This window comes from Thamnophis elegans, chromosome 1 (assembly GCF_009769535.1).
Source record: "Thamnophis elegans isolate rThaEle1 chromosome 1, rThaEle1.pri, whole genome shotgun sequence".
Taxonomy (NCBI): domain Eukaryota; kingdom Metazoa; phylum Chordata; class Lepidosauria; order Squamata; family Colubridae; genus Thamnophis; species Thamnophis elegans.
This window is the reverse complement of record NC_045541.1, coordinates 96,130,713-96,147,132: the sequence shown is the minus strand read 5'-3', so window position 1 is coordinate 96,147,132 and position 16,420 is coordinate 96,130,713. Positions and strand designations below refer to the sequence as shown.

Here is a 16,420-nt window from a genome sequence, read left to right as displayed (position 1 = left end):
TAAAACCCAATTTATTCTCTCAAAAGTATGCACTGCACAGGAAGGAAAAAGTGGCACAAAAATTGAACTTCATTTTAAATAGGGTTTGCATTCTATACTTGGCACCTTCCAGATTTCTTTATTGAATTTCTACTATTTTTAAAATAAATCTATTTGTCAAAATCACTTCATTCTAGAGTCCTTGCCAGCATGACTTTTACTCTAAAACAGGCAAGGAAAAGTCTGACATTATCCATACAATATACAACAAGTTCTCAATTTACATCCATTTGCCTAGTGGCTGTTCATAGTTAAAACTGAACAGCACTGGAAAAAAAAGTGACTTACAACCGGTTCTCGCACTGAAAACTGTTGCAGCACAGGTCACATGATCAAAATTTGGATGCTTAGTAGCTGGCATGCATTTACAATACCGGGAGTTGCAGCATCCTGGTGTCATGTGATCATCATTTACAACTTTTACAGCCATTTTCCAGCAAACAAGGTCAATGGGAAAACCAGAGTTGCTTAACAACCATGTGATTTACTTCACAACTTCAGTAATCATGGCAATAAATGTTGTAGAACCAGGCACAACTCCCTTTAACAAGAACCTTGCTGAACAATGGAAATATTGGTCTCAATTGTTGTAAATCAAGGACTGCCTGTTTAGTACTTGGGGTCGACAAGTGATTCCAGTCCCAGCCACCAATTGCATCTAGGTCTACTTAATGTATCTCAGGATTCTAGGTGTCTCAAGCTAGAAATAACTGCCAATTATGCTGTAATATTTGTTGTTGCCTTTTGCTTTTGCTGAGATTTTTCTGAGAAAAAGTGTCTTTTGCTGAGAGTGCATGCCTTAATTATTAAAGGGGCAGATTCACACATTAGATACTCGTGAAGCTGAAGTTCATGCAACAATTATAACTATAGTAGCCCTGTCCAAATTTAATTTTAAAAAAGGACATTGGCCTGTTTTATATTAATATTTCAAAGTTGGCCTCTTAATTCCATTCTTGGGATAAATGATAGATTTTGAATATGGGTTTCTTGCTTGTTTTATTGTAATTATGGATAATTCTGCTTATTTTAGGGAGAGAAAAGAAAGGGCTGAGATCATTTAACATGCATTGATACAACATTTGAGGTGAAGCCTGAACAGAGAGGTATAAAAGGCCCTTTTGTCTTATAATTGACATCTTTGTGCCTTTATATTAGCCATACCCAATTTCAAAAGTATGTTGTGCTTTTTCCTGTCATAACACATGCTGCAACACACATAGCTATACTCAAATGAACTGAATGTAACTCATGACAGGGTAGGAAATTATGACAGGTTCTACAGTATGTGCCATATGCATATAAATTAAAAGCAGTTGTTGTAATTGCTTAAGTCAGCATGGCTGGTTCAGATCATTGCCTGTTACTTTTATGGAATGTGATCTGTTTGGCCACATATCCTTTCAATTAGACAAATTACTTTCTTTAAAAGATCTTTTGTGACCAAAGATGCAACTAAAATAATCTCTTTGTGGATTATAGAATTGTTTAAATAATCAGGGCCCTGAGCTTCTTTTCCAAATTGTTTCTTTGCAGATTGTTTGCATTAAAAGTTTGTTTTTCTGGCCAACTCATTCTTAAAGGCATTCTTGGGTTTGTAAATGAGGTTACTATCAGGTCATATAAGAAAGTTCGTTGTTAGCTGGGAATCAGAGAGGAACTAGGAGCATTCCCTCTCCTCCCCTCTTTCCCTGAATGTACAAATATAGGGTTTGATTTGGTTTGATTTTGATTTTAATTTGAATTGCACCTTGAGGCAAGGTTGAAGTGAGTTCCAGAGATACCTTGGGAGGAATGAACACATAAACAGATTCAGAAAAATAGGTGCTAAATCCCCCTGGAAGTAAGGAACTAATCACAAATTTTAAACTCCAACCTCATGTGTTTACACTCATACATGTATACACACACAACACCTTCCCCCCTATGTGTGTCTGTCTCTGTGTGTAACACTTTGTTAAAACATGCCATTGAGTTTTCACTATGACATGAGAAAAAATGTAGGTTTATTTCACACATAAGTTGATCAAATGAGCAGGGAGCAGTTGCCTCAATTGTTTTTTCTATTTCATAGACTAACTCCAGGGAGACACCTATCTTTTTCTCTGGCAGCGTTACATTGACATTTGCCCAGTAGAATATATTCCAGATGTTCCTATTCAAAATAATCTGAAGACTGTATCAATGTAGCTGTAGCTGTTTATATCCCGTGCAGTAAATACACGGAAATACATGAAAATCAAAATGCATCCACTAAGTATATATAATTTCTAAACCACTGATGTTCAGTATATTTTGGATGTTACACAGCATAGGATTTACTCTAGCATTTGTTCTTACAATAGATACGTTTGCTGCTTATGTATTTTTCAGAAGCTTATGATCTGATTGAAATGCCTTGATAGATGAAATGTACACATTAAAAGTGATGACAGGCCATTCAGTTTGTTCACATTTGTAGTCATTAACCATTAGATCCAGCTCTCACAATTGGTGACAAATTATGAGAGTTCTTGTAGTGAATATCTGAAGGGCATGACAAAGAACCAAGTCCCTGGCATTTCCTTAAAGGCAAAGGAATGATGCATTAGACAAGAAAAGTGTTGTAATCAATGGCATTAAGAAGGAGTTAAGATGAGAAGGAAACCAAAGAGGAACAGTCTGCAAAACACCATTAACTTTTTTCAATTGCCCGTGGCACTGGTTACATGACAGAATTGAATATATTTTATTGCAGATATAAAACATAGAAGAGTTTTACCTTGCAGCATTTGTTGTCTGGTGTTCAATACCTATCTTTCCCTGTTTATCATTAATTCTGATGACCTAGGGAACAGAAGGTGGGAGATCAGCCTACAGAACTCCCACCTGTAATATTGCAAAACTTGGTTATTGTTGTGCAAGAAAACAAGGAAAAAGCAAAGAAAAAGATCTTGGTTTCTTATACATCACTTATTATTTATGGTTCAAACTTTTCTTTTTCTTTTTACAAACTATGAGGAATTTGAGTATTGTGTGGGTGGTTGCTATCAACTGCCAAAGCCTCCTTCTAAAGTACAACAGTATTTTTTAACTGACAATTGATGGTTCTCTGTGCACTTGCTTTGTAAACATGCCATCCTCTATTTTCAAATAAGTGTGACTTTCCTGTGTTGTTTAATGGTTATAGGATATGGAGGCAATCAACCTTCATCTTTTTCTTCAAGGATTCTACTGAGCAAGAAAAGGGTTTGCCTTTTAGCTATGCTAAGCATGCTATAATATATGTGATTTATTTTTGGAGTGCTTCAAAATATTTTTTCCCTCCATCACTAGTTCTTGTGACACTTATGCATACCTATGGCATACCTACATGTGACTGATTCAGACTCATTTTGATGCAACACACAGCAAGACTTTTACTACATAAGTGGACCTGCTCCTCATTTACAGTCTGCTTTAAATAAAAAACCACCCCTTATGATGAATCATTTTCACCCTTACAACATTGGAATAAAAACTACACCATGAGTTATCAGTTTTCTGCAACTGTGACTTCTTTCCAACCTGTTATGTCTTCCAATCATATGTGATGGTCCACTGATGTAGCAAGTATCCTGTGGAAGTGACACTGAATCTAATGGGCCTAGATTGACTTACTTTGTTATTCTACCTTGCATGGCACCTAATCCTAGACTTATGGTTAAACGTGCACTGTAAAATAAAAATAAGAGTAATACATAGTAAAAGCATGGTCATGCTTGCCAACAGTGCATGCGCCTCTCATTTGGTGCCTTATAAATTTGTAAGAATGCCGTGTGTATTTATCATTAGGATTCAGTGACATTTTCTCAATTGTCAGTTGTTTGCTTCATAGTGTTGCCATCTATAAAGAGCCGAGGTGGCGCAGTGGGTAGAATGCAGTACTGCAGGCCACTTCAGCTGACTGCTAGTTCAGCGGTTCAAATCTCACTGGCTCAAGGTTGACTCAGCCTTCCATCCTTCCGAGGTGGGTAAAATGAGGACCCAGATTGTTGGGGGCGATATGCTGACTCTGTAAACCGCTTAGAGAGGGCTGAAAGCCCTATGAAGCGGTATATAAGTTTAACTGCTATTGCTATTGCTATCTAAAAGTTCAAATTATATCATTTGGAAGTTCTGCCCATGGTGAAACTCACTTATGAGTAGAAGTGTATTCCATTTCTTACTGTGGTGACCAAGCTAATCGATTAATCCAGTGCCTTTGCTTTGGAATTACATTTTCAATGTAATTTTTTGAAATTGCAATTTAGAAGTCTTTGTTTCAGCAGGTGGCAAGTCTGAGGTGTGCAATTGGCTTTCCAAAGCAGCAAATGAATTAACTAATTCTCCCCCCCTCCCAGTTGCATCAGAATAAGTCTTTATTTTTATTCTGTCTGTGTCTTCCACAAAGTTTGCTTGAACTATTCACAGTTTTGTGTTTCTTACTGTGATTTGTTTACTGTACATTTTTATTTGTGTGATTGCATAAACAATGAATCTTTAATGTTATTTAAAGTTAGCCACCCTCAACTGATATAGATTGTTTGCAATGTGGCATTATGCAATTTAAGCATAATACAAGATACAAGAAAGGATCAACACCTGCAACTAAGTGAACAATATTTAGAAAAGCTAATAGCATTTCTACTGTATATAAGATAAGTGAAGGTTTCATAGGAAATAATAATTAAGGATTGAAAGATAAGTTCTACATGCTAGGTTTTGGGCAAAAAATGAGTATCTCATTCAACCTGAAAGCAAACTCCTCCTTGCTGGTTGATTTTAATGATGTTTCTAAGTAATACACAATCTTCTGTCTCCTAACTTAATAATTAATTTGCTTTTACCTTCACTAATTAATATGACCTAATTAAACTTACTGGGTATCTGGGTTATTCATTACCTTTAATTGCTCTACTTTCTTCATAGTGTATAAGCACTGTATTTTTATAGCAAATCCTTAATTTTTGTATATACCCAGCTTAAATCCTTTTGGAAATTAAGCTGCAAACTGTACAGATGTTTTTTTCAATATAAATCTGAGTGTGTAACAAGAGCAAATACATCTGAAAGTAATTATTTTCATGAACACAGTTGTATAACTTGCATAGGTACCACATTTTTATTTGTTTGTAACCTAAATTGTCCCTGGAGTTTTGTCAAAGTTATAAGAAGGTACTTTTTAATTTAATATGCCTAATATCAAGGAAGATAAGAATAATGTAATTTAGCTTTTAAAGATTATGGCATTTCATAGATAGAAAGAATAATTCTAGTTCCACAAAATGCAAAACAGTAAGTATACATTTCTATAATAATAACAATTCTTCTCACCACTTATTTTATTCAAGAGGTGCTGTAGAGCAGTGGTCTCCAACCTTGGCAACTTTAAGACCTGTGGACTTCAACTCCCAGAATTCCTCAGCCAGCTTTGCTTTGCTGGCTGAGGAACTCTGGGAGTTGAAGTCCACAGGTCTTAAAGTTGCCAAGGTTGGAGACCACTGCTCTAGATAATCAGGAACAATAGTCTTGCTTTCATATACACATTCTTAACATAGCATGAAATTTTTTAAATGGTTGAATATTGTCTATATTGTCCTATTTGCTTTAATAACCATTACATTGTTTGACATTGTTCATCATGAAATGAGATGTAGCCAGATTGCTGTGACCCAAATGCACAGAAACAAATTAATTTGCATCCACGAATGAACATTTTTTTTAGGAACCAACTTTTACTCCTTCATATTGTCCAATTAGCACCTTTGTCATTTCTTGAAATGTTATATTGCTTTAAAAATTTGAAGGTTTTTTTTAAATATCCCATGGGATATTTCAGAATTAATTTATGTTAAAGAGTATTTTAATATGTACATTAATTTATGTGCACCATGTGAGTCAGTTTCCAAGGACTTTTCCCATTTTGACAGTAGGGTGATTGCTGCCAACCCATCAAATCATAGAGCGTTCAAAGACATGAAATGTCTGTGAAAAGCAAATTGGTGATTTTTGTTTCACATGCTATTCCATAAAACTGCCTAAACAAAACTTTTAAGTTTGCAAAAGCAATTATCTTAATACTTTGGGAACCAAAGAATATAACTTTGAAATGGTCCTGTGCCAGACTAAATTATTTCAAACTCACTTTATTCTCCAAATCCCCTCCTTCATTTATGTAAAGATCTTATTAGTTGTAACCTGCTTAATGTACAGTATGTTTCAAAGAGTGACTAGTTATATGTTTGTTATGTATAATGTTTTTTTTAAAAAAATGCATACATATAGTTTGTTGATCACATTATAGAAATCACTAAATCCATTAGCACCTTTGAATTTTATTCTACAATCCTTTATTTAATTTGAAATATCTAAGAATCTTAATTTAGGGTGGCCACTCTGGAAGGAAAAAATGACTTACTCATAATTGATTAATTAATGAATTAATCATTTACATCAATTTACTGAGGAATAGAGGGTTTTAAAAAAAACTATTAATTTCTCATCTTTAATGAAGCCTGCATGTTTCACATCAGATGTCATCTGGCAAGAGTTGTCTTCTTCTAGGACAGCTCATGCCATCCAGATCTTATTTTTCCAATAAACTGTTGTGGGTTTACTGTCATTTATCTGTGCCAGCCATTCAATCCTGTAGTTTAGGATTCAACATATTACAAGCATGTATCATTAAGTGCTTCTAATGCCTTTGCCATAAATACTTTTTTGTCTCCAATTTGCTTTTACAGTCCTCCACAAGCAGCCCAGAGAAGTGTGCCTTTGTTTGCTTGAGCTTGGAAGGATTGCAGCCAGGTAGGCAAACTTACTTAAAGAATGAGCAAGAATGTCACCCTTGGCAGCAGGAGAAATGGAGAGAATTAGTGGTTCAGTGCACTGTCAAACTAACATTTATACTAGTCTGGGTCAAAGCAAAGGTCCAACTATTAGTACATGTAGAGTATATTGGGGGCAGTTGTTCAAACAAAACAGTCAAGGTTTTATTTTATTTTTTAAAAAAAGAAGTGATAGAGCTTGTATGTCATTTCAAAAAGCTGAAAAAAAAATCATCCTGGAAAAAAATGTGTAATAGATTCCTCCATAGAATATTTGACATGTTCATGGCAGAGTATTTGCTTCAATCACTGGGATCTTTTTGCTTTGGGTCATTATTGTAAACAGTAATATGGCAATCTGTGTTTGCATCATCATCCTCTTCTTCATATGAAGTGTGTTGTTGTTTTTCAGTCTGCTCCAGCACAAGTAAAACCAAGTTGGCTTCTTTTGTGGTGAAGTAGTTAAGCCATTAATGACAGGAGATGAAAAATAAATGTTATTACAGTGCTAAAAAGCAAAAGGTTAGAAAAAATAGCAGAAATGATGGAGATGCAAAATAAGTTGCAAATAAGCCCAACTTGATTTTTTTTTTTTGATGTTTCCAAAGTTTGACAGAACACAGAGCAAACTTTCAAACGTTCGGTCTGTGGATGATAATGCTGTTCCAGACTGGATAGGGAAGTAAGAAAAGTTCACACCATTATCTCAACAAAGGCCCAACCTTTGATGTAAGAGTTTTGCAGGCATGCCAGCTCCCGTGGTGGGCTGAACTCTTGTAGTGCCATGCATATGCTGAGGGGGTAAGGCAGACACCTCCATTGCCTTTAGTACTTCAAGTGAAAATATGTGACAGAAAGAACAGCAGATAATATTAACCAACAATAGAAATATAAACAGACCAAAAGATAACACTGTGAAGAAGGCAAAATGTATGCCTATCAAGATAAATCATGAATGACCCAGGGGTAATTTCAGTCTAAGTGTATAAGGTTTAGTAAAATGTAGATGTGGTTAGAAGGCTACATAAACTTGTTGCATTAAAATAATTTCTTTTTATATTTAAAAACTGCTCTATTAAAGCTGCCATGCTTGAGAAAATCGGGTGTGGGCAAAAATTGGGTTTCTGTCTGTGGCCATTGTCTCCATAAGGAAATAAACTTGTGTACCCTACTCTTTTCATGAAAGGTATTTTATGCAATTAAGGCTTTTTATATAGAGAACATGCAATTCTAAACAGAATGGAGTCATCTTATGGAATGGAATACTTCCATTATTTTGCACATAGGGAATTCAAAAGGGAGGGAAAAGAATCCAGAGATGTCTTTTAGATCCCTAGAGGGTCATAGAATAAAGAATATTAATTCTCAGAAGAAGTATATGAAGTGAGAAACTCCTCCCTAGTGCATACTTTCCTTCCAGGTCCATTAGGCTTGCAAAATCCAGAATTTATAGTTAACTAGCTGAAAATCTGGAGTTGCCATCAAAGTATTTCTCTGACAGGGAGCCATTGAGACAGGCTTTTCTTCCATCTGCTCCCATGCCCATCATCCCTGCCCTCTCCTTTCCCCCTTTCATGCGCTCCTCTTTCCTACCCTGTCTATGATCCTGACCCTTTGCCCCAAATCCATCAGGCATTTCTCCATTTGTCCACTGGAGAGCGAAGATCATGGCTGGCTTTCCAGAGGAAACTGTGAAGGAACTGACATCATAAACAACTGCTGCTCTTGCACGCTGCGCTCGCTCTTCTTAAAGGCCCAGGCTCTCCCTTCTCCCTCCCATGACATCAAAAATAATTGCTGCTCTAGGAGACTACACTCGCTCTCCTTAACGGCCCAGGCATTCCAGAGTTATGCACACACAGACAGACAGACAGACAGACAGACAGACAGACAGACATACATACATACATACATACATACATACATACCCAGGGGTGTCTTTGTTTCCAGTGGATAAGCCATCCATACCAAGTGTGGTTGAAATTACTCAAGGTGTTCCAGAGTTGTACATACGTACGTACTTACGTACTTACGTACTTACGTACTTACGTACGTACATACATACATACATACATACATACATACATACATACATTTTAGATAAAAGATGATAGATAGATAGATGATAGATAGATAGATAGATGATAGATAGATAGATAGATGATAGATAGATAGATAGATAGATAGATAGATAGATAGATAGATAGATAGATAGATAGATAGATAGATAGATAGATGATAGAAAATAGATAGAAGATAGAAGAAGATTGCTACTGATTCTTGGTGATATATGGACACATATTTTGTGTCTTGACCTTTATCTGATGACAATGTAGAGTTCTTCTAGAGAAATATCTCTCATCCAGCCTAACAATTTTATTCTATATTCTCCCATTTTGTCAAACATAATAATTGTTTCTAATTGTTTCCAGTCCTATATACAATTGATAAATCTGTATTTTTAACTATTTTGATCTTTGCTCTCTCTTCTCCATTTGACTTTTCCACTAAAAATAACTCTATAAAGGAGTTTATACTTTGCTGGCATTACTTTCAAGTGAATAGTTTCTAATCCAACCATATTAAAAAAAAAGTAATACATTACAAAAAATAATAATTGAATGATCAGAGTTGAATAATCAAATTTCCATATCAATTTAATCTTCATTTAGTGTGTATCAAGATATAAGCATATGTAGATGTAGTACCATTTAATGTAAAACACTGGAACAAAATAAGGGTAATAGCTGGGCTGGGGGAAAGCACTCTTAAGCCATGAAATAGGATACATTGTATTATAAGATGTTGAAGTGGAAGAGAAAATGGATTTGAATTCACTTGAAGAGCACAGAAGCTATATTTGATTTCTAAGTGTATAGTCAGGGTCCAATGGGAAAAGCATAATTTATGGCCTCTCAGCATCTGCGTGTCTGTACTAGATGCATTATTAAAAATCTGGTGTCTGGAATTAGAAAAAGAAAAGCCAATGTGGTAAATTTGACTTGGATCTTCACTGCATAACAAACAGCACTGACATTTTTGTATTAGATATATCTGAATTCTCTACAAATTAGAAAAAAAATATTTCCACTGTCTCATAGTGTAGCACTGTCTTTCCAATCTATCACTGTCTTCTTTCCTGCACCTGCATAATGGCTAGTAATTTTGAGCCTCAATATTTCTGGAAAATCTGAAAGAGGAAAATCTTAAGGCTATGAATTGCTCCTTAATCCCAGAAAGAATGGGAGCATGCCCAATAGCTTTGTCCAATGCAACAAGACCAGTTATGCAATAAATGCTGCAATGAAAGTAAGTTGTGCCTTTTGACCAAGGGTACTTCCAGATGATCAGCCATTAAAACCACAGATTTTTATTATTTCAATTTGCTTGAAAGGTTCAGATTGTTCTGACCATTTCAAATCATTTGGAAATTGGAACAATCAGCTTTTCTCTATTGACCAGCCAGTCAAGCTGGTATTCACCTGACTTTATATCATGATCACATGCAACCAGTGATGGCATTGTGGGGTCAAAAGGGAAAGGCTCATCTCTAGTGATGGAATTATCTGGAAGAGCCCTCTATGAAGAAGAACAATTAAGAATTTCTGAGTAAATTCAGGGCTGTATAAATACAATATGACTGTGCCCGAAGTCCAAAATTAATTGGTAATGTTAATATATCATGTAAGATTGTGTTAATACCAATACAGTAGTTGCCTTTCCCCAGGCCTACCCTCAGAACTAATGCAGGCCTAGGGATTTATTTTAAGCAAGAATTTCTAATGTGATTTTTAGAAGTTTTTTCCCCCCACAATTTTCAGCAATTGATGTCAATATGATGTAACTGATTGATAAGTCCAGGGTTCAATCTATCCTTTTAAAAGGTTTGGTGTAGAGCCTTCTGGATTGATAAAGCTGGAGAAAGAGATTGAACAAGAAGAGACACTTTCAACTCCTCTTCCTTCTCCTTCCCCTTCCCCGACAAAGTCACCTGGCAAAAAGAGCACAGGAAAACTTCTGGATGATGCAGTAAGTTTTTTTTTGTTATACCTCTTAAGAGTTATATTTTGTTATACTGTACCTCCTAGGACCTTATTTATTCAACTTCAGTCTCCTCCAATCTAAAATATTTGACGGTACTATGTGGGAATTTTGAAAGCTGCAGCTCTACACATTTGAAGCTTACACATCTGATTCTTAAGTATTTTGTTTCCCAAATTTGAATAGCATACACATGCACATACACAGTAATTCACAGTAGTGAACTAAATAAACACATGTAAAAACTTAGTGGAAATTTAGTTCAAATGAGGGACTGATTAAAAACATGTTGATAACAGTAAGGCATAGTGAAGTTTTTACAATACTGAACCATTTGTTACTAACTGCATACTGATGGAATGGAACAGAATGGAATGGAAGCATTGTCCAATTCCAAATTACTTCAGCGATGTACAGTGAAAGCAAACAAAATACAAAATACAATGCAATAAAATTATAAAAGAAAGGGAATAAGGAATAAAAGGAAGAATACAGATATATTTTCTCACAGGATGTTAAAGGCTGTTTTCTACAAAGGATCATAACAGTAAGATTCAGGGACTTGATCTTTCAAGATATTTATACAGAGTCATTTTTCAGATATTCTGAAATATAGATGTTGGAGATGACAGACATAGTAATAGGATTCTAGTCACTATATTCCTCCCAGATCCTCTTCATGTGCTTTAAAATTCAAAAGAGAGCAAGGTGTCTGCTGTATCATAGACTGGGAGCATGCAAATGTGAGTAGATAAATAGGTACCATTTCAGTGGGAAGGTAACAGTATTTGGTGTACCTCAGGATACAGTCATGCTGGCCACATGACTATGGAAATGACTTTAGACAACACTGGGTCTCTGAGCTCTAGAAACAGAGATAAGCACCAACCCCTAGAGTTTACCATGTAGTTTTTAAAGATTTTGTTCATTATTTAATATTATTATTTTATTGTCATTGAATCAAGCCTTGATATCACTGGACTATCTAGCCCAATATTCTGTTGCTGCCTATGTCAGTTTGCATGGTATTTTACAGAGAATGAAGCAGGTGGATCTGTGGAAGACTTAAAGAGAAGCAGCAGAAGAAAGGAAATGAAGGAACTTTGTTAACAAGAACTATAAAGCAGCTCCCCCAGCTAGTCGCATTCAAATGTGATAAACTTTATTGCTTATATTGGCTGCAGATATGAAGGCTTCCAATATGAGCCCAATATAACTAGTTAGCATCTCAAGAAATGTACTTCAATGTTCTTTTAAGAAGGTGTTGAATAGGATTTTGAAGGATATGATGTCTAATAGGTGTTCAGGGATCAATTTAGAACATTTAAAATTACAAGGAATACTTTTTTGGGATGCCGAAGAGCTTTGAAAAATGGAAGGTGGAATTGGAAAAGTACAGGCAATTTATGTGGAGAGATGAAGAAGAATCTGAGGTCATGAGAGTTTTGAATAGAATGACTAATAGTTTATGCTAGATCCATATTTTGAATCTACCTGGCAGTGGTTTCAGAGTCTTAAGGTTTTCTCTTTTTCTTTTTCATCTCTCTAAAACAGCCTTGAAATCTAGGACTTTCTTCATGCAGCCAATTTGGGTATTTATCGTAATAGAATCATACTTCTTGTTCAGTTCACACACCAGTCTTCTCTTATACAAGCAGAACCACGATAAACCATGTTCTAGAGAACGAAGAGTTAAATGGAAAGTAAGAATGGCACTTTTAAAAGAACCTGTTTCTATGGCAACTCCTATATCGCAGGGTAGAAGTGTAGCTACCGGCCTGGGAATTACAAAGCACTCCTTAAAAGCCCCTGTGCCACATAAGAGCTATAATGAGCAGATAGAATTTGGTGTATAATTTGTTGAAATGCAAACTTTCTTAGGGTCAGCACTTTTCCCCCCTTCCTGCGTCTTTAACTTTTCAAACTCTCTCACTATGGCTGTCAGAGAAAAATATAGGCAGAGGTAATGCATAGCAATGAAAAGACATTATTCTCGCAGGAGAGGAAAAAAGGAGGAGAAAAATAGGAATATGGTACCCTTTCCCAATTTACTGCCTGCTAAGAAGTTGCACTGTAAGTCCCTTCATTCCTGCTTGCATGGTCCTGCTGCCTCCAGATGATAAAAATGAAACGCATCCTATCTGAAGAGTAACAGGTAAAAAGGTAGAGTTAATATAAGAGATGCTTCTTATGATCTCCATCATTCATAGAATAGGAATTGAAGAAAACAAAAATAAAGCTACTTAGAAGTGTCTCTAGTATGCAGACTCCCTATTCCACATAAGTTGAATACAGGTGGTTCTTGATTTACAACCATTTCTTTAGTGACCATTTGAAGTTACAACAGCACTGAAAAAAGTGGCTGATTACCATTTTTAACACAACTGGTGCAACCATCCGCATGGTGACATGATCAAAATTTGGACACTTGGCAATTGGCATGCATATACGACGCTGCAGTGTCATGGAGTCATGTGATCATCTTTTGTGACTCTTTGTCAAGCAAAGTCAATAGGGAAGTCAGATTCACTTAGCAACTTTGTTACTAACTTTAACAACTGCAATGATTCATTTAACAACTGTTGCAAGAAAGGTTGTAAAAAAGGCAAAACTCATTGAACTATCTTGTTTAGCGACATAAAATTTGGGCTCAAAATTGTGATTGTAAGTCAAGAACTACCTTTATGTATATAACTTTAACTGAACCGAACCCTGACTTTGAACATGCTTCCCAGATCTAGCCCCTTTCACCATGGTTGCTATTATATCAGGAAATTCCTTTATGTTATCTTAATGCTGTTGGAAGACAAAATGACCATATACATGCTGAATAAAATGCATCTACATGATTTGGCCAATCTTCAATACATAATTCAGCCCAGGTGGAGGAGAAGATATGTCTCCTTCCTTCAAAACATCAAAACAGAACACAGTATTAAATCAGAGAGAAGAAAGAAAAGGAGAAAAGGATTCAGTGAACACTATCTTCAAAGAGAATGATTGCTTATGTAGAACTCCTGCTTGTGTGGATTTTGGAATGTGAGGTTAGGTACAGTATGATTAGTAATTTACTTGGACCTACAGTCTGTCTGAATAGGGTGGAGTTCATGTGATGTTTCAAGATATTCTTACACATCTATCCCAAATGTATCATTAATCTGGGCCAAATCATTGAACTACTATAGCTATTGCCCAATTATATCACTCCTAAGTGATTCCCAGGTATGTGTGTGTATATACATCCCCCCCCACTTCTTGGCGCCAAGATATCTCCAATTCTATGCGGGAGAAAACCCGAACAACTAGAGACCTACATACTAACACCCGCGAAAACCTTATATATATATATATATATATATATATATATATATATATATATATATATATATATATATATATATATATATATATATATATATGATTTTTTTATTTATCAGCACAAATACAACACACACACACACACACATATATATAAGATTTTTTTATTTATCAGCACAAATACAATATACACACACACACACACACACACATATATATAATCTCTATCTCTATATATCTATAGATCATATATATATCTACAGCAAAAATACAACACAAATGTACAAAAGGCAACAGTAAAAATATTGGGTTTCTGTCATGATGGACTCTTATGACGAGCCGATTGACAAATATGGAAGCAGTTATTGGGGTATACCAGGGGTTGTGACACTAAATATATCTATATTTATATCTATATCTATCTATCTATCTATCTATCTATCTATCTATCTATCTATCTATCTATCTATCTATCTATCTATCTATCTATCTATCTCTATCTCTCTCTATCTCTATCTCTATCTATCTATCTATCTATCTATCTATCTATCTATCTATCTATCTATCTATCTATGTCTTGTTAATGTAGCAGGAATGGCACTTGTAAAACAGTGACAGAATAAAAGAAAAACATGGCCATATTTGTTGGGCAATGAATCATGGAAAGAAGGCAATTTAAAGAAAAGAATAAGACTTTTCTTTATTCTCAAAGCAAATACTCCTAGAAAAATGATGCCCAATGTCAACAGTTTTCTTTTGCAGATGAACATGTTTGAAAACATATGTGGACTTCATATTAGATTTTTTTCCCAGTAGACAGAGATAAGATTTTGAAATTAAATTGAATCAAGATTACCTTTGATGTTATGAAAGGGCATCAGATTCATGTGCCTCACTTCCAGAAACTCCTGTAAAATGGCACCTTTGCTGCCATATAAGCTGACATTTTGGAGCCCCTATTTGGAGGTATACACATGATGAATGTATTCATCATGTTTTAAAATTATATAACTGCTTAGCTAAAAGAAACCTGCTGAAATGTACAAGATTCAAGCAATTATGAAGAATGCAAGATGATAAATCCCTTCCCTGTGATAGCAGCAAGACTCCAATTGAGTTAAGTTTAGGACAAGTTTAGTTAAAATGAAGTCATTGTTTATACCAGGCACATTTTCTGGCTTGTTAAAATGGAACGAATAAAATATGCGATAGAACATTTGTTTTGGTGACCTGCTTATGTGGTTGATTGTATGATTGGCCACAATTGAGAATAGATCACTGGATTAGCTCACCTTTAGTTTGATCCAGTAAAGTTGTTTTTATTCTTATTATTTGAGAAATACATTTGTTTAAAAAAAACCAGAATGCAAGAAAGTTTAAAACACTATCTTTTCTTAATAGATGTTTTTAGCAACACATTTATCTTGTTCTCCATCTTCCTTTACACATTGTTGGGTTATGAACTAGATTTACAAGTGTCTCTAGAGTATTAAGCTGAAGTGGATGAAATATTTAGGAAATGCTCCTTCATTGTTTTATTTGACATGAACACACTGGGTCAATTTTCATCATGGAACACTGTGTTATGTAGACATTATTCATCCACATGCTGATCAGCAGTAGTACTTGAATGTCAGATTAGAATTCAGTCAACTAAAACTTTTTGTCTGCTATGAAGTTTCTGTTACTTCAGTTCATTGGAAATTCTAGTTAAATTAAATATTAGCACAGCTCAACAGTGTTTCACCTACATGTGGTTTCTAAAATAGTAGACCTCAACTTATTGTAAATTTAATGCAATTATATGGGTGGATCATCAAGGAGAAGAACATGCAACACAAAATACTTAAACAGTTTGGAAAGCTAGCACTGGCCGTTTTTGTTCTGACATGGTTTTTATAGATAGTTAGTGAAATTAGCTATTTTGGATTATGTCCCAAAAAACTCAACATCAATGCTTCATTATCTGAAGCTTAGCTTCAAAAGTAAGTGTGTGAAAAATTATGTATTCATTCTAAATTTAGCAATAGCATTTAAACTTATATACCACTTCACAGTGTTTTACAGCCCTCTAAGTGGTTTACTGAGTCAGTATATGCCCCCAACAATATGGGCCCTCATTTTACCCACCTTGGAAAGATGTAAGGCTGAGTCAGCCTTGAGCCTGGTGAGATTCAACTGCAGACACCCTGCAG

General features: G+C 35.2%; 1 protein-coding gene across 1 annotated transcript in view; it reads left to right on the top strand.

Annotated features, from left to right (window-relative positions):
* Positions 1-16,420, top strand: part of GAS2 (growth arrest specific 2) — a 119,465-nt gene that overhangs the window by 56,506 nt on the left and 46,539 nt on the right. The window contains exons 4-5 of the mRNA XM_032228454.1: positions 6,783-6,846; positions 10,751-10,895. Of these exons, the coding sequence (XP_032084345.1) occupies positions 6,783-6,846; positions 10,751-10,895 (209 nt within the window). The remainder of the gene's footprint in view (positions 1-6,782; positions 6,847-10,750; positions 10,896-16,420) is intronic.